The following is a 25,591-nucleotide window of genomic DNA, read 5'->3' on the forward strand; positions in this document are numbered from 1 at the left end:
GGCCTAGATATAGCTTACACAGTGGCTGTAGGCCTATCTAACCTAGGCCTAAACTCACGATACGATATTTTCAGCTATTGTATGATATTCCTCTCATGAATTAAATTTAGGCTTTTTGAGATTCGCGAAAGTTTAATGTCGCGAAAATGGCCGAAATTATCAATTCACAAAAGTTTCTGGTTTACAGTATCTATATAGGCTAGGCCTATGTATGAAGATACAGTATATGTAAAAATATCAACTTTTTTTACAGCTCATAGTTGATTCTGAAAACTGTTTAAAAAAAATTATGTAGAGAAATGCCATCAAATGGGCTTAAAAAACTCAAATACCCTGGAGCGCAATGGCGCTTCGCCCCCTTGACCCCCGACCAGGGCTTTGCCCCTGGACCCCGATGGGGGCCTAGGCGCCCCCCCCCCCCTATAAACTGGCCTATTTCAATTTACTCTCCTGTTACTTTCAAATTTCTCCTGCTACTCAAATTCATAAATAAACCCCTGGTAGGTAGTATTGCTTGCAATTTTAACTAAAACAGTCACTTTTATAGAGTGCATAGAATACCTATGTCCTGTGACTGATACCGAACAATACGCACTTTGGCTCTCCAACCGATTTTTATGCCCACTCCTGCTCTACACTCTCCATCTACCTGTAGTTCACTTGTTTCCCGGTCATTAAAGTATTGAAACTTTTGACAAAATCTTGAATAAGTTTTACTTATTAATTCCAGGTAACCCCCTTAGAAACTCACTTTATTTTCTCTGGCCGATGGCTTTCAATGATCAGTAATTATTAGTTTTTCACCGAACATGTCAGTTTTGTTTAAGTAGAAAATATGGTGTAAAAAGCAGTTTTGCTTTTAAATTATAACATACTGTATATAATAGCAATAACATAACAAGAACGACAATATCAAAACATGTTTTGTGATGTTATAATATAATAATATGTGAAGTTTTATAAATATGAATACTTGACCATGGAATTTGAATATTTGACCATGGATTTGAGTCCTGTGGTCATCAGTTTACCTACAAAAATGTGTGGGCGAGAAGTAGTGGTTATAAGATCTCAAGGTGAACAGGATAGTAAAAATGACAGTGCAGGTTAGGATAGACCTACCATACCGACCAACTGTCACTATACAGTAATGTCTAGGTTCTGGGGCCAAGACTATGGAACAATTTGACAAATAGTGTTCGCGAGGCTTCTATGTGCAATTTAAAAAAAAAAAACTCAAGACGCATCTTTTTCTAATTCATAATCCTAATATTATAAACATAATTTTATAATTATTGTGATGGTTTTTGTATTGTAATCTTAATTGCTCAATTTTCTAATTTGTATATATTCTTGAATTGTATTTTTTTAAATATTTTTGTAATCTTTCAAATGTACATATTTCTTATAAATGTCCTTTCATTTGTTTAACAATGTAAATTTTTTAAAATCTATTTTTGTACAGTGTCTCTCGGAAAAGTGCTTTATAAATCCAAATAAAAAAATAAAATGAACTACAATATCTAGTTGTGTTTTAATGACATTGAATAGGTCAGACTATCATTACAGAGATCCCAAGTCTCCCGAAAAGTCGCGGGTTCTCCCGATTTTTGAGGCCGTCTCCCGCCCTCCGGATTTTTTAAAATAATCTCCCGATTTTTTTAAATATCCCGAAAATTTTACGAAAAATGTGATTTCCACGATGTCATAGAGCATGAAACAAAATTTCTTATCTTAAGCCAATATACTATGGCGCTCGCTCAGCCTTAAAATGTCGTAAACAAGACCAGGGAGTTGTTATTTAAGTTGTTTATCAAAATAACAATTCCATGGCAAGGCAGGCCTAGATCCGTGGTAGAATCCATGTTACGATCTTTCTCATCCGCGCCGACCTCAATCAATGAGATAGCTGTCAGTTGAGTAAATAAATTTTAACAAATTAACGCAATTAGAAATCACATGAATGGATGCCCCAAGTTTTTTTCGCCGCGAAGATTTGGAACTTTGTAGAATCGGTGCATAAAAATTTCTTTTTCTTTCAAGTAAGCTTCAGTTCTTTAATAACAATACTAAAAAAAATCATAGTTAGTAGGTCTTGGTACTAAGTAGTCTTCCAAAAAATGAAGTTTATTTTAATATCGATCCTGAAATACATGTAGGCCTAGGCTCTATATGCACTGCAGGGTATGTGTGGTGTGTTGTGTTGAGTAGGCGTCTGTGTGTAGTGGTGGTCGTGACCCTGCAACCTTAGGCCTAGTTACGCACGTACGGATGGAGCCTAGCGAGGCAGGATTTAATGTTTTTTCATGGCATTATGTACGAATTAGTATAGGCTAGACATATATAAATGCCGATTTAAAACATGTAGTATGATTTACTAACTAAATTAAAATATATATTTATTTTTTAATTTTTCAGCGAACGTGTGGATCTTGCAATTTGCAGTTACCTTGCTAGAATTCTATGTTCTTTGAAGAGATGTAGTAAATCAGCCATAGCCTCTAATATGCCAATGAACCAAGCAAAGCCTTGTTGACTGCTGCCAAGAATGCTTTACTAGCAAAATTCTAAATAGATAATAATATTTATATAGGCCAACTGCAACGTGTAAACAAATGTAAAATTGTTAAATAAAAGTAAACAAATTAATGAAATTTGTTTGTTTTCTTCATTTTGTGTAATACTTTCATGTTGCACAGCGCATAGTAAGGCATCACAGCGCGTCGCTACAGGAGGCGATCGCTTCACGAAAAAAATCTCCCTATTTTTTGGTTTTCAAACTTGGGATCTCTGTCAATAATACTCTGTATCAAGAAATAAAGAAACAATTAAGTTTGGTTTCCATAGAACCGTTCACCCTATCAGCAACAGTCACCGACAGTTGTAGGGAAGGTTGAACCTGGTTTAACTTTGCCGATTGCGTAGCAGACAAATCAGGGTACATTGCTAGCTGCCCTGACATAATCGGGAAGGAACCCTGATTAGTCTGCAACGCAATCGGCAAAGTTAAACCAGGGTCAACCTTCCCGACAACTGTAGGTGACTGTCGGCAATAGGGTGAGCGATTCTATGAAAACGGAGCTTTAGCGCAACAAACAATACACTGTTATTCCTCAAACCACTCTATACAATCTATAAAATCTCTCAATTTTCCTGGACTTGGGACTAGCACTAGGCCGTACTTAGTACATGTGACTGATTAATATTCATTGTGTAACTGTATAGTAATACTGTATAGTAAAAAAAGGGATGTAAATTGGAAAATCCAATGTATAACCACTATACCACAGTTGGTATTGGATGAGCATCCAACCAGTAACTTTACGGGCCTGTAATGTTGAAAAAAGATTGACCTACACATACCTTTGATTTTTTTTTTTTTTTTTTAAATATCCGAAAACATTACTCCCCTCCTACAGTATGTACTCATATTTCAGCGGTGTTCATAACCTGCATCTTTTCACCCAGAACAACAAGTACAGACAACTGTGTTATCACAAGACATATATAATAAATCCATGTCTTTTTAGCTACTACAGTACAGTACTAGTCTAGATGGCAAGCACTAAATTAATTTTTAAAGCGAAGTCTTTTGTTTGTGTGTCTGTTAAATAATTTGTCTTAATTTATTTATTATTTTAATTGCTCTAAATACATATTTCTTTAAGTTTGAAAGTTGAAAAGCTCAAACCCATTATAAATTTAACCCGAGTGGTTCTACATTATCAGGGAAATAACATAACTTTAATGCAGAAACATTACACATTTTCTTTGGTAAATATACACTACATGCGGCATTGCTCCCACCAGAGGAAACAGTCAAAGTTGAAGGATGCAATAAAGTACAATCCCGGTTATAAACAATGACTTACAGTACTTAATAGTATAAATAATTTAAATCTACCTTTTTTTAAAAACTTCATATAGTTTATAAATATTCCCTTTTGAAAGGACATCATATGACAACATTCCACAAACTGTGGGTCACCAAAATGTTGATGGGTCACAAATTTGATAGAAATCATCAAAAATCAGCTGTAGTTTATAAATTAGCATGCTTACATGGAAACACTTGCTATTTGTAATAATACTCAGGTGTTAAACTTGACTGTAATGCAAGATTTTATTATGATTATTTAAAATATTAATAACACCAGTGTAGGTAAACTGTACTGTAATATACTAAGACTAAACATGTGTTGCATAATGCTCCTTCCAACTTTATGCATCTCTCAAATATTGGGTTAATAATAGGTCATAATTCAAGTTTGAATTTCCTAACTGGGTCGTTGATTTAAAATTTTGTGGACTGCTGTCATGTTATAGGGCCTACTGTATTCTAAGGTTATGAACAATATTATAATGTGCTCAATTTTTTAAATTACCATATTCAATCCAATAAATGGCCAGGGTGTTCATTGTTAGTTTTTTGAGGGAGCGTTTCAGTAGAGGCATTTATTTTTTATAAAATGGACACCACAATACATAACTACCGTCAAAATGTGTTACTGCATGATCATAAAGACTTACTGATTCCAACCAGGTTAATAAAAATGCAATTCTACTGTCGAATGTGTTGGGAATGATGTTGCTTCCATTAGATTTGTTTACAGTCATGTAGAGTGAGTGGAGCTTCAGCCGAAGAAATAATAAATGCCTTGGGATATTTATTCAAGGGGGACCTTTATTGTAAATGAGGATCCAGAGGGTGTATTTATTTGAGGTTGGCATTTATTCAAAGTGGCGCTTTTATTCAAATAAATATGGAAATGTATTTATCTAGTCACTTTTTTTGGGTAAATTTAAGGACTCAAGAGGTTGTAATTTTAAGTGAATATTTCTACAGATAAAAAAAGAATACTGTGCCATCCCCTCAGAACCCATGCATTCACATTGTAGATTCATAAGACACAATACAGTAGTCTTAAGTACTAAACTCTCTCTATACAGTGTTGTGCAATCATGGTCTACTGTACATATTACAATAGATATTGTTCAAGTATTACACTGGTGGTAATGGGTGTTGTTCTCAGATTTGGCAAGGACAAGAACTCACAATGAATAGTCTCTGTAGTGTCAATGGAATAAAGTAATGGGTGATCCCTTAGTGATCTCTTGGGGTCTAGGGCCATCAGAAAGGTGGCAACAGTGTAAACAATTCTAAAAACCGGATATTCAAGAGGGCCTAAATAATTTGTAATAATACTGTAGTGTAAAGGGTCGGTATTTGCACTGATATAGGAAGGCAGCTTGACAAGTACCTTGTAACCAGTGTTTACATTGCTTAAGATTAGAATCCTTGGTATGGCAGTGTCTGTACCCAGTGGGACAAAAGTTGGTATCTCGCAGTGTATGTACTGTACCTATGGTAGCGTTAAGACAATATTATAAGTACCATGTACTGTAGGGCAATGTCTAAAAAGTATGTTACGGGACAATGTTTGTAGACATTAGAGTAGCTTGGGCAGTGTCGGTACAGATTTAGAATGTCAGTAAAAAATGTCTTACCGAGCTAGAAAATTTTGCTACCCCTGTAGACCAGTGAGTAAGCCTAAAGTTCTGTACATATGTACCAAGGCCAATACCATGGCAGGGCAGGGTATAAGAGAACTCATACAGTAAGGCAATGTTGAGTAACTCGGTAAAGCTACAGGTACAGTAGTACACTGTAAGTCAAGTTAAGCATTGGAGAGCGCCGTACTCTAGTACAGACAGCCAAATTTATTCTGATAATACATTGATAAGGAAATGTATAGTACAGTACAGTTCGAAATGGTATCAGAATCATTTATTGTCATAATCAATTAAAAATTGAAAAGGAAACTTGTTTTCCCAGATGCAACATTGGTAAACTCAGTCTCCCCACCCCCAACCCCCAAGTGGTGGCACCAAGAGCCAGGACTGCCAGTTGGAGAGCTCAACTCAATTTGTCAGAAAGGGGAAAAAATCCTATTTCCTATTTGTTTTTGTGATTATGAAATTGTGATTGATAAAATTTGTGATTGATAAAATAATCCTTTCAAATCTGTAACTTGTCAGAGTTTTTGGCGGATTCACTCCTTGACTTCTCCGAGAGGATCATCAGCCTTCTCATCTGGAAAATCTTGCCACCACCACTCGTTACTAACCACCTTGTATTCAAAATCATGTAGCACAGCAATAAAGACTGGAGCTTCCATTAATCCAATCAGGTTCAGCCTGAGGCTGACACTTAAGCAAGTACTTGGTACTGTAGTAGGCGCTTTATCTGTGTTGCTTCTCTTGGTTAACTCTTTTAATTTTTAACACCATTATTGGGAATAAAGAACGCAAATTAACCTTTTAATGAATCAAGGCCAAATGGTCAATGGTAGTTAGACATAATGTAAGTTTTTAGTCTTAAATTTATATAGCAGGATGCAGTCCATATTTCCTACTCAATATATAATACTGAAGAAAGGAAAATGAATCATAGAACACAATAGAAAAATCATACACATGCTCAATTTGATACCTGACCTTCACAAAGCCAGTCAAGCATGACAAGGTTGTAAAAGAGCATGTTTAAATCTTTATAGACTTAGTTCAGGAGTTCTAATTGACAGCTAAACCATTCAGGAAGAATATTTTGATGTGGTGCCATGAGTTCTGGTATGTCATGTACTTCTAGTTGTCTATACTTACAAACAAATATTGATCAATGTACTTACTTCCTTTGCGATGCTTTCCAAGCCCTGTTCCTTGTAGAAGCTTAAGATATCATCTTGAACAATTTGATGTCCGGCTGCCTTGGACGGTGTTGTTGGGGCACTTTTTACCGGGCTACCTTGTCCTACAAATAAAATTAAATTTCACATTATATATTAAAAATAAAAATGTTATGCATTGTTTTGAAAGCAACAGAAAACATAAGTAAAATACACACATTTTAAAAATGTGTGATCTACTTGAAAGTATAGGAAAAAAGTAAATTTTCAGGTTTAAACCGAATGCTACAGCAAAAATAAATATGAGAGATAATGACAATTGTTCAAAAGAGTTGTTTTTATTATTTATTTCTAGCACTCTGTGCATTTTAGACCTTGGAATTCACATACAGTAATCCTTCATGATCTGAGAGTTAGCCTAGAGAGAATTGTAATGTGTCCCACTCGCATTATGAGGATCTAAGACTTGCATCACACTCACAGAGACTAATCTGGATGCAGATATAGGGGCCTTGGCCACATTTCATTGTATTCAGCCTACAGCATAGCCTGTAACAATCCATTCTGACAAAGTTCCCAAATATAATTTCATGTGTCTTTCTACTCTAGATGATTTCAGTTTACAGGAGGCATTGCAACATTACTCAACATCAATGGTGCATCTTACAGCAAACACGCACCACAGAAGTGTTACTCATTGAACATTTCTGTTTACAACTCGACCATTACATCACATGATTCCAGTTGCCAATCATTGTTTCAGGAGGCATTCTCTCTTCATTACATACAGTAAAACTCCACCAAGAAAGTGTTAATACTTCTAGAGTTTCAGTAGTCTTATTCATTTTAAGTATGTTTTATGCTTAGCATTAATCCTAATATTATAATGCAAATTGATCCTAGTAGTATGTCAGATAAAAATTACAATCTCTATGACAGAAATTAATTTGTTATCTAAGCTGAAGTACCCTGTTTAGGTGAAAAACCTTTTAGTACTCGATTCAGTTTGCTACATTCTCAGTGGCATATTTGACTTTTTATTTGTAAGTTTTTCATTGGTTGAATAATAATTTTTCCTGATGTAAAAGGTAAAACAACAAAATTAAGTAATATTTTGCAGATTAAGGGAGTTTAGCAGTTTGCATGTTGGAAATGTATATGTGGCCACATACTGTTAATCCATGACCCACATTTTAATCTTGGATTTAACAACATAATTTAATCACGTTTACCTACAACTAAAAGTAATTTTTTATTATATAGTACTGTATTATTACACTAAATATAAAGAATCCGGTTATCACTTGTTTTTATTGTATTGCTAGAAACCCCTAGGACTAAAACATTCTGCATCAAAATTGTGTGAAAAAAAAAAAGAATGTATGAATGGAAGAAATAGTTTAACAAGATTATCAATAAATGGTTAACAAAACAATAACAAAAAAGAGCAATTTTAAAACCTGGGTTATCCAGTGCATTTCTGCATGCTGCCTGTGTGTATGATGACCTTGGACTAATCCACTTTACACTGTTGTTCTTAACCATGGTCCACCTACAACATACTGTACTACAGAAATTCTCCTTCACATTTTACTGTAAAAACATTTCAGTAATCGGACTAACCCAATAAACCATGAACATCGTTTCTAAGACAAGGGAATTTGAGGTTGCCCAATCAGCACAGGGCTCTTAATATTTTTTTTAATGGGTTGGGAGAAAAAATAAAATACATTTAAATATCTGGCTGCCTAGTAGAGGTGCCATAGTCATAAAACTTCCTATCTCAGGCCCAATTCTGATAGGGCTCAAATAGTCTGAACCCTGAGCCTCCATTTGTAGTACTTCTCTGTCCCCCCTTTCCCCTTCATTTCCAAATTCCTGGATCTGCCATCAGACATAAGGACTGTGCCTGTATGTTGGGGTGTGCTTAACTGAGACTGGGATGCAATCTCCATTCTTGAAATTAATTATGTTGACTAATTGTACAGCTGTCTTTAATAGTGATGCTCTAAATGCAATCAGTATTTTCTTTCTATCAGTATTCAAACAGAAACACAATGAGCAACGACTACCAACTTTTTGGTGTTGCTTTATGTAGCGTTAAAAAAACATCCCATTACAGATAAACAATACAAACATTTTAAAATATAAACAAACTACTCTCAGATTAATTACAGTACAAAGAATATGAACAAGTGACGACCCATTTATACGAGCAAGTACTTTTTTGCATACACCAGTACAGTGATTAATAATTGTGTTATGGTTTGTGTTGATTGTGATTTTACCCAACTCCCAAATTCAAAGTAAACACTGATACTGTTTTGTACTGGATGCATTTTATGTAAACAAAAAATATTTTTGAATTTGTAATTAGGGTATTGATTTAACTTGATCGGGCCAGGCTCACTACACTAATGTGCAGTACAAGAAGCTATCAGGACCTCGCAAGGATCACAAAGGCCTTAGACAAACACAAAAGAGTGCTTGCAGTACATCTACCACCTGGTAGCTGAAATTCCTTCATGGTCAGATTCATACCAAACAAAGACACTGTTCATTAAGCAGTAAGTTTAGCATCAGAATTGGAATACCAAGTGCTTGCCTTTTGTTTGATCAAAATTTTAATCTCAAAAACCCATTTTTAAATCCACAAAAAGTGAAAGACAGCTGACGTTTTGTCTTCTTGTCTGCAACATTGTTCAACAAACTTTGGCTTTTAAAGTTTAAAACCCAAGAGAGAAATAGAAACAGCCAGCTATGTGACCCTTGACCCAAGCTGCTAGTTTGTGCAAAATTCACACATGAACCTGGAAATTGGCCATCAAAATTTATTAGTTGACAATTAAATTATCAATTTTTTATCAATCATTAATGTTCATATTGTTTTAATTATAATAAAACTATCATTTTTGGCAGTCTACTTTTAAAAACTAAATTTAACATGTTTAGAATATTAATTTTTATATTGTGGTATTATTTTGATATTTTGTCTATATTTTTAATTAATCCTACTTCAACTTACTAACAGATTTTTGAAAATAATAATTATAATAAATTAATGAAGAAATACTTGCTATTCAGTGAAATTACTTACATTTTTTGTTTTAACTATTGATTAATATTGTTTAATGTAATTTTTAAAAGTCTTAAAAAACTTGAAATTAAAAAAAAAACTTAAATAGTTAACTAAAATAGTTCTCATACATTAATTTGTTTTTGGTTGAAGTAGGAAAGGCCTATTTGTTTTATTACTTTTCATATTATATTTTCTGAACCACTGTGTAAAGTAAAGTTTCCTTCCTTACTCATTCCCTCTTTGTGTATGCCTCCTTATTTTAAGCCCCGTCCAGACTATGCCACGCCTAAATATGGTCATGATGACATCGCATCATGACCATATCAGCACATCCTGACTATATATATTAAATATGCATACAAAAGTTTTTTGTCAAAGAATATTTGATAATTTGGAAAAAGCTATAATTAAACATTACACAAAAAAAATCAGACTATTATAACATACTGTGATCCTGTCTTGTACAATGTTCTGTAACTACAGGTCTCCCTCTAATTAAAGACCCCTCTAATAAAGACCACCTCCAAATAAAGACCACTTTTCTGTGGTTCCAAATTAACAAATTTCTTTTATTATTATTGTTCTAATTAGAAACCATAGCTACTAAAGACCATGAAAACCCTGGTTCCAAAAGTGGTTTTTTATTGGAGGGAGACCTGTATAGACTATAAATTTCCTTAGATTAGATAGTAATTATCACATGTACAGTATTAGAAAAGTGACTATTGGCTGAGAATGAAAAGTAAAATAATAACACCACAGCAGGGGGAGTAACAGCAATCAGTAAAGTTAACACTGACCTTTGACTGCAGACTAGACCTTTTTAATAAGCAAAACATAAACATTGCTTTTGACCAAGTACAGTACTAAGCTATAATAAACATAAATATTAGGCCTCAACTAACTGAAACCACTAGAATTCTACATTACCACTGTAGGCCTATACAGTAGCTATTTTTATTTAAATGTTTATACCTAAATAATTGAATAAGGTATGGCAGTACATGTTAATCCAAATAATATGAATAAAAATCAAGAAACTCAAACACCCTCTCCAATTGACAATGTGGATAATTTATATTTTTCATTCATAATCTACAGTTCAGTTCCTTCCTGTAATTCAAGAATTGTGTGTACTAGTACTATTGGATATGAAATGAAATTTAGTTTGAAATTATAACTTAGAGTAGTATCATATTGTGAGAGTGGTTATCACAACGGTTGCAGTTTGGTCTTATCTTGAGGTCAGGGTTTGAATCCTTCACTCTTGTGTCCATGGGCAAAAGGTAGGTTTTTTTCTTTTAATACCCAGAAGAATAAATCTCGGAACATTTTTAATAAGATGTTGTGGCATTGAATGTTAGTAGCTCATCTCAGCTGGCTAAACTGGTGGTAGCCGCTGCGTGTGTAGGGGTGTGTGCGTGTGTAAGGGTGTGTGTGTGTGCTGAACCGTGGTGGTCTCTTGGTCCCTGGTTAAATCCATCCATCCATTATATAGTTGGGTATTTTATCATATTATACCATCAAAGGTAAGCTCAGTAAAGTTGCCAACACATTCAGTGACCAGGAATAAACTTTGTCATGTATACTGTAGTCATTTATAGTACGTATACCGTAATCTTGTGCTGTCTGCGATGTACAGTTATGATTATTTTTTAACAATTACTTTGTCATTGTATTTTGTACCCATGGCCTTTCACACATTTTATTCAAGCTAAAAATACATTTAACAGACAGTAAAACTGTATTCACTTTACATCATTTAAATTCCATGGGAATACTTTCCTACATCATAAATGTTTATGAAACCAACTGATATTAATCATTACAACTTCCTACAAATTCTGACCTATATTGTCTACTAACCTACTTGAATTTATAATCCACAAAATTTACAAAAAAAAAAAAAATTACAATGTAAGGTAAATTCTAAAGTACAATGCAGCAAAATTAACCTACTGGTGAAGATTTTAGTAAACATTAGCATTATTTAACTGAGAGAGAAGATAAACTTTCATGTTGCAGTACTGTAAACTGTTATCCTACTATGGCGCGATCTACAAATTATCCCCAACGACAGAAACGCGTCTGGGAAAACCATGTATTACAAACGCGTCTGGGCAGAAATAAAATTAATTCACTTTGTTTCGTATCGATATTCTTACTTTGTCATGAAAGGAAATAAACTGTTTGAAATAGGCATATACCACCAGTTTGCATTACTGCAAATTGCCTAGTAACAGTGAATTGAGTGAGAAACATTCCCACACAAGTAGGTTCCCACGATCAGGAGAAGCATGAGAGAAGCAGACACAAGGTCAATTACATACAGTAGTCTTCTCTTTAAACGCCGCCAACTCAGGAATGTAGACGCTCTAGTGTCTGATCTGATTCTTTGAACGCCGCCTTCAGGAATGTAAACGCGCTGCTGCTCCGCAAGAAGGGAATAGCCGACTGCCTTGTTCACCAATATAAACATGTGCCATGGTTTAAGCATTTTTAAAACATAATAATATATATAATAATACAAACATGTATTAAATTCATATAGCCTACACAGTAAAACACAATGCCGTAGCATACGTTGTTCTACGTGAGATATCACGTGATCGCCACAACGGACTTCTTAAACTGCGGCTGATCCAAGTCAGTGTTTGCATGCTGTTGTGCGGGCTGTGCAGGCACGTGGGAATTAAAAAGTTGGGCAAAAGGTACTTGTTTTGATAGGTCAATTCGAACATCGCACAATATAATCTGGGTAGCAAGGTTACTGGCGATTGCTTTCTCTTCTATAAAACCTACAGGTAGCCTACTAAAATACAATAAACATTGGGGTTTCCCCAACAAGAAAAATAATTAAATTTAGGCCTTTATTATAAACATTTCTTCGTAAACTGTCACCTAGCGTAGGCTAGCATTTTACTACCAGGCTACTACTATTATAAATATAGGCCTAGGCCTACATAGCCTAGGTACGGTAGGGACACTCAACAAGTTTTGAAGTTGTTTAAATCGCGATCAAATTCCAAATTTCGCTAAACGCGTTTAACATTTTGCCATTCACGAGCAGTCAGCCATATGAAAAGGGGAGGAGTTAACTTCCAAACGGAATAAACGGCTCGAACGACAAGCTTCCAAACGGCATTTCACAGACGCGTTTGGGAGCTTGTCATATAACAATAGTAAACGTGTTTGACCCGTTTCTGTCGTTGGGGATAATTTGTAGATCGCGCCTATCAGTTAATACAGAACTACAGTGTAAGGCCAAAAAAAAATGTTTGTTTGCCCTACTCCACCCACCCCTAACTCACTCAAAAAAAATAGAGGCAGAAAAAAAAAAAGAACTTTAAAAAAGTTTCTTTTTAGCTTTTTTCTTTACAAATAAAAAAAAAATGTGAGTGAATTTATCTTTATTTTTTGCCAGATGCCCTACAAATTAGTCTAAAGTTGTTGTCTGATGTAAGATACTGCTATTGTAGCCTCTGTGGGTTACATTTATCCTATCTGATGAGTATTTAAAATAAAAAATAAATTTGTAGGTTTGTAGGAAGGGTCAAAGATGACCTCAGCCCTACCATGGTTTAAGTCTATTAAGAAAACATTTTTTGGTGTATTCTGGTCAATGTGGTTGGCCAAAAAAAAAAGGGGGAGGGGAGGCCTAAAAAACTTATGCTACTGCACACAAACATACACTGAAAGAACAGATTATAGTAAGTGCCTAAATACCCAGGGTAGTGTACAGTAGCTCCCTCTATTCAGTGACATAAAAAGAACTGTAGGCCTACAGGTTTGTAGGAAGGGTCAAAGACGACCTCAGCCCCACCATGTTTTAAGACTATTAAACATTTTTTGGTGTATTCTGGTCAATCTGGTTGGCCAAAAAAAACAGGAGGGGGAGTGGGGCCCTAACAAATTCATTTGTTTCTAAATCAGCAGTGATCGATTATTGTAGGCCTACTACAATACAAAAAGCACTACCATATAATTTTATTGTCTTCCAAATGGTTAATGGGAAATGGCCTCATCCAACTGATTCGCCTCTTTTCCGTCTGTAAATATGCAACCCATAAAACCCATTAACTAGGAACCATGCCAGGAGTAAGCAGCTCCTCTATTCCATTATAATTATCCCTTTCTTATTGCATTTCTTAACTGTTCTTTTCCCCCAATACACTGTAAAAACCAGCAAAACTTTTCCCAGACTTGTGTTCTTATATTTTTGCCAATTTCAGGCTCAAATTGTTTTTATTTTGTTCTTAATTTACTGTCCACTTTTAAAAAAAAGAGAAAATTATTACTGTACAGTCAGCAAATCACCGTACAGCAGTATATTACTGTACTGTATTATTATTATAGAGCACTTTGTACACTATTTTACACAGTAGTTGCCTACTGCATTTGGTACAGATACTGGCAAGACCAAAATAATTTTACCGGTCATTTTTTTTTTCTGACATCTTTATGATGCCTTCAACAGAAAGTTCAAAGTTCACCACCACTTTATTATAATCAGATTCAGAATCTAATAAATTTGGTATTTTAATTGTAAAAAATATACTAAAATAAAACAAAAATAATAATTCCAATATTTTAAAGATTGTTTTCACAAAACAAAAATACACATCACAATTCCATTACCTGATCATTCCACCAACTGATGTCATTAGCATCTTATCTCAGGGGAAATTCCTTAGGAAATATTGCATACCAAGAGTTAAGTGGTCCCTTTCCTACTATCTCCCCTTCAAAGACAACTACACTTGTACAGTATACTATATTGGTAATATTAGTTCATAACCTATTGTGTTTCTGCTGGCAATGGTGCTCATGTGACTAAAATATTCTAAGCAATTGGTAGATTTCTTTCGCACTTATAATTATTAGTGAGGCAAATAAAAGTTAAATACAGGCTTATATTAAGGCTAATACTAATAATGATTATCAATCTACAGTAACTACTGATGTTTTTTTTTTTGTAATGGATGAGGGATAAGAGGGTATTAAGTACTGTACATGAGTCTAACCAACCTACCTATCAGGAAGTCCTCCCTTGTTATAAGTGGTGTAGTTTACCCAACTTACCACACCTCCCTTGTCTGGACTTGGAGCCCAATCACACTTATTAATTATATCAGCTCAGGGCTGCCTGAGGGCCACTTTTTTCAAGTGTGAACAATGAATAAATTTTAAGCCGGTCCCGAGCTGACCTACTGTAAATTTAGTCCTACTTTAAAGTCAGTGCAGGTCCCACAATGCGGAACCCTGGGCCGACTCATCTTCATATCGTAAACTTCATCCTCTCTGCAGTACCTGCCTAAGTCCTACTCTAGTGCAATTTTGGAATGCAATAATCCTCCTTCAGACACTCTGAGACTTATACTTGGGCAAATTAATTACTTAATGAGTTGGTCTAGTTAAAATGATGCTTCCTTTTTGTACTATTAATTGTTTAGTATTACAGTACAGTACTGCAGCTCAGCTGCTGCATTGGTGGCCAGGCTGTGCATTGCTTTGAGGGGATCGCAAACTCCTCCTCACAGTCAGTCTGTTTACTTTCCTATCATACTGTATGCTGGAATCTATTTACTGTATACTGCAGGTAGAGAGAGAGACAAATGGAGATAAAGTGTCCTGCCCAAGGACAAAATGCAACCTGCACAGCAAGAGTTTCGAACCCCTGGCCATGGGGTTTGAGAGCCCAAGCCTCAACCACTACGCCACACACTTCCACGGGGCATGCATTCAGTAGGCTAGTGTATCATATTACTGTAGCTGAGGAAATGCTGAGCCAAGTCCAAGGAAAGGCAATCAAAAAACATTGTACTTCTTTCACACTTACTGTAATAACCACCTCACTGAAGATGATCTATTACATCATAATCGATCAAGCATGCCATGGTTGAGTGGACACACTACTGGAAATCTGGATGATTTCATTTCAAAAAGCATCAAATGATTATCACCAATGAGAATGCCTCTTTAAAGTTTACTGCAATGATCTAGAAACTGGGTGGTTATCACCCACGCGGGAAATTCCACCAGTGTCACCTTTAACACAGGCAGCATACCAGAAGGCCACTATGTCAACCATGATTACATCAGGCCTACAGTATATTCATTACAAATAAAACAAACAAAATATACATGAGTACTATGCATTACTAAACTTCTGAACAATTATTTGTGAGGATACAATGACAACTAGGGAACCTACTATACAGTATGTACAGTAGGCTTACTATTAAGAAGTAAGAAAGAAAAACCCACAAAAATACAATGAATTTTTTAAGATCTAATGCTACTTTCAGGATATTTTATGCAGTGTATGATGAAAACAAACTTAAGAAAAATTGGGGCTTGTTGGTTTGGTTCTTGAGATGATGTGCATTATTGGAAGTGAATAAAGTTTTGCATTGTTAATAAATTAATGAATTTCACTGGGGGTCTGGTAGGAGAAGGCTCAATGTGTGGTGGGTGGTACATTTGACAGTTGAGACCTGGATGTGAATAAATTTCAGTGTGAAAAAACATTAAAAGTTCTTATTTTTCCTTATTCCACCCACCAATGCCGTAGCCAGCTATTTGGACAGCTGGGTCAGTCCCACACAATTTTTCTATTGGGCAGTCCTCGAAATTAGCGCTGGCATTCGGCAATGCCGAGGTAATTGCCGACGCTTAGCAAGCTTACAACAGCACCAATTTGCCGAGGCTCCTTTTTCATAGACCTAGCAAGTGGCCTAAAGAAATTTCAGCTTGTATGCGCACAGAATGTTAACATTTCTCAGTTTATTATTGCGTGTAAATTAAAATTAAACATTTATTTTAATCGTGTAAAGTAACTAATTTAACAACGCCAAGTAAGACATGCTTACAAACCAGGAATTACCACAGTCAAGCCGATGTATTCATGCATGCTGTAAACACAATGGCCCAAGCATGTTGTTGTGGCCGGCGGCGGCGAACTATGAGGGCGTGAAAGATTTTTGGTAGATTCCCGCCTGAGTACTCTATACTGTGACATACTGTATGTTCACTTTAAAGCAGCCGTAAAATTAATGATTAATTTATACTATTATTATATTATACGGTACCATATGTTTTAATGTTGTTGTTTTTACGAAATAAACTTCAATATACAAATAAATTAAATATTGTTAGCAATTTGTTTTACCTGCTGCAGAATGGTACGAATTATAAACATTATGTCATTAATGAACAGAGCAAACACATGTTAAGCTCAACGGTGGCATTAAAGGGAAAAATGCTTTCTTGGCTTAGGGCAAACCCTTGCTAGATGGTTAAATAGGTAGGTCTAGAACTGGTTAAATTATGACCAAATTAATTAAAATACTACAGTACATTGATCGACGTTAGGCCTAGTCAGGTGAGCTTTTGTTGTGTAGCTGTTGTTTGATGTAGTTTCGATGATAGATAATCCCTTTTAGCTGTAGTTAGGGCGTAAGTTAGAGAGACACTAAAAAATGCAAATTGCCGATGTAGTGCCGAGACGAGTGCAATTTACATCGGCAATTTTTTGCCGAGGACTTATCGTCCCAATTTCGAGGGCTGATTGGGTCCACGAAGAATGGGTCCACATTTTTTAAAAAGGGTCTAAATTATTTGCACAAAATCAGTCCCATTTTTAAGAAAATGAGTCCAGATTTTTGCGTAAAATTGGTATCTTTTAGACATTATTTAAATTTATGTGTAAAGTGGGTCCACTACATTAATATAATCCCGCACTGTTTGAAAATCCTGGCTACGGCAATGTCCCCCCCAACCACCATAACAATTAATCTATTGTGTTGCTGACTGTAAAACAGTAGGCCCTAGATCATGCATCTTCCGTTGTGAACTACTGCCCTTGAAAGAAATCACTATACTGTAATTGCTTATGATACATCCTGTGAAAATTTTGCATTAGGCAGCCTATGGGCAGACCAACAGATCTAACTGTACTAGCCTTTGTTTACTCAAGTATAATACTGTAGTTTAACTTGATCAATGAAAGTTTCCAGCACACCATTTACAGTAAATCATGTGTTGCTCCACTGACCGAGTACGCTCCCCTCAGCATGATGTTATCTTTCAATTCATCATAATTGGAAACATCCATCCAGTACTTGTATTTTCAAGGCACACCAATTTTGTAGGAGGGTTACTACAGTATAGGCATCCATACATGTAATTCTAAAGAACAATTTATCCAATTTCACAACAAAGGAAAGAGAATACTGTCATCCATACTTACTTACTTTATTTCACTGCCCTTCACGGGGTAGTAATGTACTACTGTACAAACTCATTGTAAATGCAGTAAATGTTGATGTTCATTTTGGAAAAAAACTAATTACCCCATACTAAAACATTCTGTTGGTTAAAATAATGTAATATCTTAAAAAGCTATTTTTATCTGGGTTTATTCATTTGCTTTGAAAATAAAAAAAATAAAATCATTACGGACCTAAATTTTGGACCTATAATTTCTGTTGGTTTTTAAATTAATTAATGAAATATCAAATTATTATATCCTGGTAAATAGTATTGAAGGAAATCCCTAATTTGGAAAGTCCTTTGTTTAAAAAAAACCCAGTAATTTAGCATTTATTTTAAAGCAAACAAATCTCACACAACTGTATTATTTGTAAGGAAAACATACAGGGAAAAAAACCACTATCAGTTTCATACATTAGCTCGAAACTATGTTACTAAGAAATGTTTATCAATGATTGATTGATTGATTAGTATACATGAGGAAAAGGAAATACTATGTTCATCTTTAAATGAAAACATTAGAAAGTCTTACAAAAAAAATGGCTGCACACCAAAAGGGCTCTGCGAACTCCATTCACAACAGTTGTTAGTTACGGATTGTTGACACAGAACAGTATCATTAGTATAAATACAGTTAAACTTGCCTAAGTCGACTTTGCACAACTCGTATAATTTCTAAGTCGATTTTATTTTACATGCCAAATTTTTGTGTTTTCCATTAATTAACAATCTGAAAATCGAACAAATTTTCAATGTCATTTTGGATTCCACTAGGCAAGTTCAACTGTAGGCCTAATACAAGGCTAATACACAGCCAAGTAAAGGAAGGCATGACGAAATTGACTATTCCATAAGCACGCACCATTTGGATAGTTGCTTTAAGTCCCACAAAATGAGAGCCTAAACATGTACGTTAGTGGGACAGCACATGACTGTGGAATACTAGTTCTGACCCTGTTCTGATTGGTCAATTAAGTTTGATTGACAACATTCATGTGGCTACTTTGAAATGATAAAGCAATTATAAACATTTTTTATAAACATTTTTTTTATAATTCTGTACAAAGCATTTTGGTATTTTTTATCAATCAATTTATAATTTTGTGGCCATTATATTGGTTTGGTTAATGGTTGCTTTCACTTCAATAACAAGGAATCTAATACTGTATGGCAGATCCAGAAGGGAATGAGAAAATGTTAATTATGTATTCACTACCAAAATTGCAACTTTTCTTTATTCCTAATGAGTAATGTACTCTTATCCAAAGCCACAACTTTAGCTAAGGTCCAGGCCAAAACATGGAGTTTTCAAGTCCACTATGGAACTGAGAGAAGAAGATAATGACTATGGAAAGAGCTGAGAGAAGAAGATAATGACTATGGAAAGAGCTCATTTCCAGTCATAATTCCAAGCCTGCATTGGTCTTGCCTGTTCAACTGGAACATTCACAGCTTTTCATCGTATTGCTATGATTGCAGGACTGTACAAAGCCATTCACTGGCCATTTAAATACTAAAACATGCATAAAAGATGCAGTCAATAAAAGACCACTTTAAATGTTGTTTATAAAATCATCAGCTTGATTTGACTCTTGAGTAATAAAACATTAATTTCATTCATTTTATTTTTGGTAGTGGCTTATTCCAGTCTACTGTATCAAATTCCTAATTCTCATTAATAATGATAAATATGGATAGAATCTGGGCTATAACATCCGATCAGAATTAGGAAGACTCAAGACATGGTGTAAGGTAATAGTTAGCCAAGCTGCATTTATTGGTTTTTTGGTAAGTCGCAAATTTTCGACATACCCAGTTAAAAAAACGTAATTTTCGGACTTTTGGACAACGGAATTACAGGAATCAATTTTAACAGATGCACTCATACATTCCAACTACAAATTCATAAAATTAAACTGCATCCTGCCTGTAAAATGTAATCATTCTTTCGCCCATTTTTCGCCACCCCCTTAGAGGCTTTCACCCAGCTTTTGACCCTTTTTATTTTTTGACAGTCAGTGCTATTTTCACAATTTTTACCTCTTGAAATACAAATTTATTCGCCTACCAATAATAGAAAGGTTAAATAACAGTTAATTTGAAACTATTTCACTGTAAACTATCCTTTTACTATAATGAAAGTATACAAAACAGACCAGTTTGTGATTGCATGTCTTACAAATACAGTAGTAGCGAAAAATGGCTACTTCGCCATATTGATTTTAGGACACCCTCTATAATTTTATAGTAATTAACAATAGGATGTTGAATAATAACCCCAACATTTGCTCCGTGACGTACTGTAACCTCTCTCTTCTTATTTGCTAACTGTAAGCAACGTGACAGCAGCCATGTTTCGATCTCAATGTTTTTAGAATTAAATTTTCTTTCGAATAAATATAAACTTGGGATAGATTTATCCACTCTAAGGTAATTAATTTTAGATGTGATACGACACCATATTCTTATTCTCCCTTGGGAATATCATATTTCATAAAAATTTTAATTCATAATTTGAAAAAAAGTTGTTTTTTTACGGACAGTTTTGGCCCCGGCCCTTCTTTTGTAAAGTAAAAGTAAAAAAAATGAAAGAAAGAAAGAAAAAGAAACAATTGATCGCCCATTTTTGGGTGTCAAGAAAACATATTTTGAAGGGGAATTTCCCGGACCCCTTAAAGTAGGGTTGTGTTATCTCGATCGGCCCCAATTTCGGCACCCCTCGGACATCTCTGGATCCACCCTGGTGAACCCTGAACTTCTTAAATCAATGACCTTTCCAATGTTAAACTTAACAACTGACCGATCAAAACAAGGTCAGGAATACATGCATGTCTCGCAACCACATGTGTTGTTCCACAAACGCACGTGTATGCTTTTACACTGTCATTTTGCGGGATCTTGTTGGCATCAATATCCAAGGGGCAGAGCTTCAAGGAAAGGTACAGTCATTAGGCCTCTTGCCTACAGTATGCTAGGTGATGGGTGGTGGTCACTGATCATGTATGATTTAAGATTGGCTTTAGTGTCTAATATGGACGATACAATGCCATTAACAAATTGCAGCATATGTTAATTTATTCACTTACATTATAAATTCAGTGTAGGTGGGCCGTCGCCTAGAAACAAACCACTTACTAGGGGCATAGATCTTTTTTAAATGCTGTTGTTAAAGGGCTAGACATGTCATGGTTAATTATAAAACAAAAAAACAAAAGCCTTTCTACTGACCTCTCTCTAGTTTAACTAGGCCTACCTAGGCCTATGGCCTAAATAAATGGTCAATTTAATAGAAGTAGGCCTAGGCCTATTAGTAGCATGCGAATTTGGGTGATGCACTGTGTAAGCATGTTAATGTAGGCCTAAATGTATATTACACAAAAAAAAACTGAAATTAGGTAATTCATTATGAAATAGGGCCTAGGACTACTACGTACTAGGCAATAAATCCTGTGACCTTTCATATTTAAATGCCTACCTATCAACCATGATCTAACAAAACCATCGAACGCACACCACGCCAACATCAACAAACTTAACCAAACAAAAAAAAATTAATATAACAATAAAATACCAACCTTCGTCCACCCATAAACTTGTCAACGTGGCAGAAGAAGTGGTCATAATTACTTCTGTTGCATTTAATCATTCAGATCTCTGGCATTTAACTCAGACGAGTCGATGCACAACTACTACTATCGATCGGTGAGAAATATAGCCCAAATTCTTGTACACACCAGGGTCGTCGTCGTTCGAAAATGGCGAAATAGGTAAGAGTTACAGAATTCAAATGTGATCTTTTGTACTTAATATAACTTGTTTTGAGCCATCGTAAAACTGGCGACTAACATATAAAACCAATACTTAAAATAAGTAAAAGAAATTTAAAATCCCTTAATTTAACTGAAATCTAGGACCAAAAACTACCAACTACTTCCTTTGTAGGCAGCCTGATCGTGAAGCTGTAGAAAACTAAGCTTGGCGGTGGCGATGTAAGGAGACCGTTGATTGGCTAACTTCCAATACCTTGATAGGCTAATGCGGCTGCGCATTTTGAGAGACGCAATCTTTTGTTGCCTCTGAAGACTAACAACTTCAAAATATTCAATGCAAGGTTCAAAACATCTTCGGAATAAATGTTTTTATAGGATTCCAAGAAAATGTTATTCTTAGTGTTTCGTATACACTCACATAACTGATCTTTTTGATTCAGAGCATGGGGTAACGAAGTCTACGTAGTTCTGGCATTTAAATTGAATAGAGGGCAGTATTTAAATATTGAGAAATTGAGAACAGAACCATGCATTGGAAGAGGGATCGACTGGATGGATGGAATAGTATATTCAATTCAAATTGTCGATATTATTTCGAAAACATGTCCATAATGTAATTTCTGAAAAAAAAATGAAATACTATGAATTAAAAGAAAATGAGTAGCATAATAAGCAATGGGCCTACAATTATTATTTTTTCCATAGCTTACTTTTTTCAAAACACTAGTCGAGTTGATGCATTTAAAGTTTGTAGATTTGTCAATTTGGTGCCACAAAGAATACAGAAATATGTTTACACTGGCATGAAAAATTACATAACTATAAAATTACTTAAATATAAAATAGTTAAGAGGTTACAAAATTAATACGTACACAGATTGCACATCCAAACACTTACGGGGTTACGGCACACTTTACTCTTGGCCCCGGTTTGGAAACATGAATTGAGTTAGGAATGAAAGATTGTCTGAAGCGAATGTTTTTGTTCGATGGATGATGATGATGATGATGACAAAGACAATGATGATAGTAATGATGATGACGACGACGAAAAAGACAAAGAAGACGTTAATAATGAAAAACGTAGATGAATACCAGGGGCGGATCCAGAGATGTCCAAAAAGGGGAGGGGGTAAAAAAATGGGGCTGATCGAGACAACACTACCCTAGGAAGTCCGGGGAATGCCCCTCGAAATTTTTGTTTTCTAGACTCCCAAAAATAACCTCTGGGGCGTTTTAGGCAATCATTCTTTTTCTTTCTTTCTTTTCTTTTTTTTTTTACTTTCCTAAAGGACGGCCTGGCCCCCACCACTAAATCCCCCTGAATACAATAAATATAATCTTCGTTTGCTCATTTTTGCATGCCATGCCAACAATCATATCACGATTGTACGATCCATTAAGTTGGTTGTGTTCTGGTTTCTATTTTATTTAAGACTCTATTGACGCACTGTTCCTTTGATCATCAAACCATAAAATCAAATAAAATACAAAATTTAACAATTAGGGGCCTAGGCCTAACTGTCAGCACAAGACTTCCTTGAATTTCCTGTTATGAAACTTGCAATCTACATGAACTACGTGTGTATTTCCTTTAACAAACAAATGCACATTGTCAAACGAAATCATAAATTTTCAGATTAATTATAAACGACATTGGTTGAAAAAGCCGGTACCTGTACTCGTCGACCACCAATGAGAACCGATATAAAAGTGTAACAAAAATGGCAGGTTCCAGGTAAATAATAGAAGAGTCTGAGAAGTTCGAGGGTCGGAGGATTTCGACTTTTGAGAGAGGGAGAGAAGATTAGGCTAGGGCGGACGCTGTTGGGAAGTAAAGAATTATAGGAAAGAATTAATGCGAGTACAAAATGTTTAAAATGAATCTAAATGATATTTTTTTTTTTTTTTTTGCGTTACATTTCTTGCAAGACTGGTCCAGTGTTGAAAAACATTACAAAGTCTATAGACGTTTCAACAGCTCAAAAATCAACAACAGAAAAGACGATGAAAAGACATTTGACGTTATACCAATGCCGATATAAAACGCTATAATGGTTTGTGTTATTTCGATTTGCTTAACCGGAAGCAGATTACTGTATTTTAGTTCGGTAAACTATTAAGTTAACTGATACAATGACAGGGATGTGTTTCCCCGAGACGGTTGATTTATACTAAAGATTCTCGAGAGCTTTTTCGTTTGTGAGCTCCCACAAAACGACAATATACACATGCGTTTATGGGACCATGATGGGACAAGTGCGTAATACTGGGCCTTTTCTCATTGACATGATTTGTTGATTGACAAGCTGGAAAGGTCTACATGCCTTCCTGCTGGGTGCTTATTTGTGAAATGATCAACGTTTTAATGTGTAGTATGTTCATTATTCTTGATAAGTGCATTCTTTGCCACTCTTTAGAGCAGCATTTTCACAACTAAAATTCAGTAAAAAATCTGCATTTATTTCCTTGAAAATACATATATTTCAGGTGATCAACGATCACCACTATCGTTGATCACCATCACACTAACACTTTATTTTCAAAATTCAAAGAACACATGAACAACATTGTATACAGTTCATTCAAACGATTGATTTTATCAGAAACTCTTAATTGTTAAAAACTATGTTTGGAATTGACCCATCAAGTGTCTCAATGTACGGTAACAAACCAACACATTCTCAACAAAATATCCTCCTCCCTATTGTATTTAAAATAATCATGAAAATAAAGCCTAAATGACCTATCATATATATACATATTGTACATTTAAGTCTGGTTTCTATAAAAATATCGCTACAAGCTATCGACGACTCATTTGGCGACGCTGATTGGTCTGTTGAATCAGGGAGCGTTTCAAATTGCATCGGGGACAGCTAGGCAGTGCAAACGCTGTAGCGATTCTATGGAAACCAGGCTACACATAATTATGAGATTCCTGAATCTCATGGGTCTCATAAGCAACATGGTCAACATAGTATGAGCAACTCGGCCAGGCTGGCTGAACATAAGTATTTAAGCCCAGTTGAGCATGCGCTCCACAGATTTTAAGAATGAATTTGTAAATAACGCTATAGGTTAAACATTGGGCAATGGATAATTATTTAGCCGATCTATAAGCAACTCTGGAAGATTGAACATGAGCAGGATAACCATGTGGAATGGCAATGTTGAGCATGATAGATGGTACAATGGTATGAGCAATACAGCTTAGTAGATTGTTTTGAGCAAAATGGTCACTTGAGTATAGTAGCATGATCAGATAGAATGTGCCAAACATGACATTTTTGGGCAAATGCAGCTTAGTAGAATGATCAATGGTTAGCATGACCAGGTATTATGTAAATTATGTGGCGAATGTGAGTACTGTATAAAGAACGCAGCTTGATAGAAACTCAGTATTACAGGGAAAGATGTTGAGCCTGAGCAATGCAGAGAGACTGAGCACAAGCAACACAGACCAAGCATGAGCAAAAATGGTCCGGCTCACGTTAAATTAATTTCCAATGATTTTTAGCTAAAATGATCTGGGAAGGTAAATATTATAACATCGTAACATATCTTCCAAAAACAATAGTTGAAAATAATTTAGTAACATTTGTAATAGCCTAATAACTTAAAGCAGTATTCTATGGTTACCTTCCGTTATCTATTTTATCAATAAAAATCCAGTCATCATTTGTTAATTTTTTGGCCTGTTAATCTATATGTTAATTATCAATTTTTTTCATAATTAAAAATAACCAATAACAGAACAATTACTTAAATTGCATACACAC

General features: G+C 35.1%; 1 protein-coding gene across 1 annotated transcript in view; it reads right to left on the minus strand.

The window, feature by feature from the left end:
* LOC117124744 (transcription factor Dp-1-like) overlaps positions 1-22,221 on the minus strand; it is a 41,847-nt gene extending 19,626 nt beyond the window's left edge. Inside the window, exons 1-2 of the mRNA XM_033271057.1 lie at positions 21,615-22,221; positions 6,690-6,811 (exon numbers count right to left, since the gene is read on the minus strand). Coding sequence (XP_033126948.1) covers positions 6,690-6,811; positions 21,615-21,660 — 168 coding nt within the window. The 5' untranslated portion in view covers positions 21,661-22,221. The remainder of the gene's footprint in view (positions 1-6,689; positions 6,812-21,614) is intronic.
* Positions 22,222-25,591: the final 3,370 nt, after the last annotated feature.

The sequence above is a fragment of the Anneissia japonica genome, unplaced genomic scaffold (assembly GCF_011630105.1).
Source record: "Anneissia japonica isolate Jap-2015-1 unplaced genomic scaffold, ASM1163010v1 scaffold1764_len714935_cov166, whole genome shotgun sequence".
Classification (NCBI taxonomy): Eukaryota; Metazoa; Echinodermata; class Crinoidea; order Comatulida; family Comatulidae; genus Anneissia; species Anneissia japonica.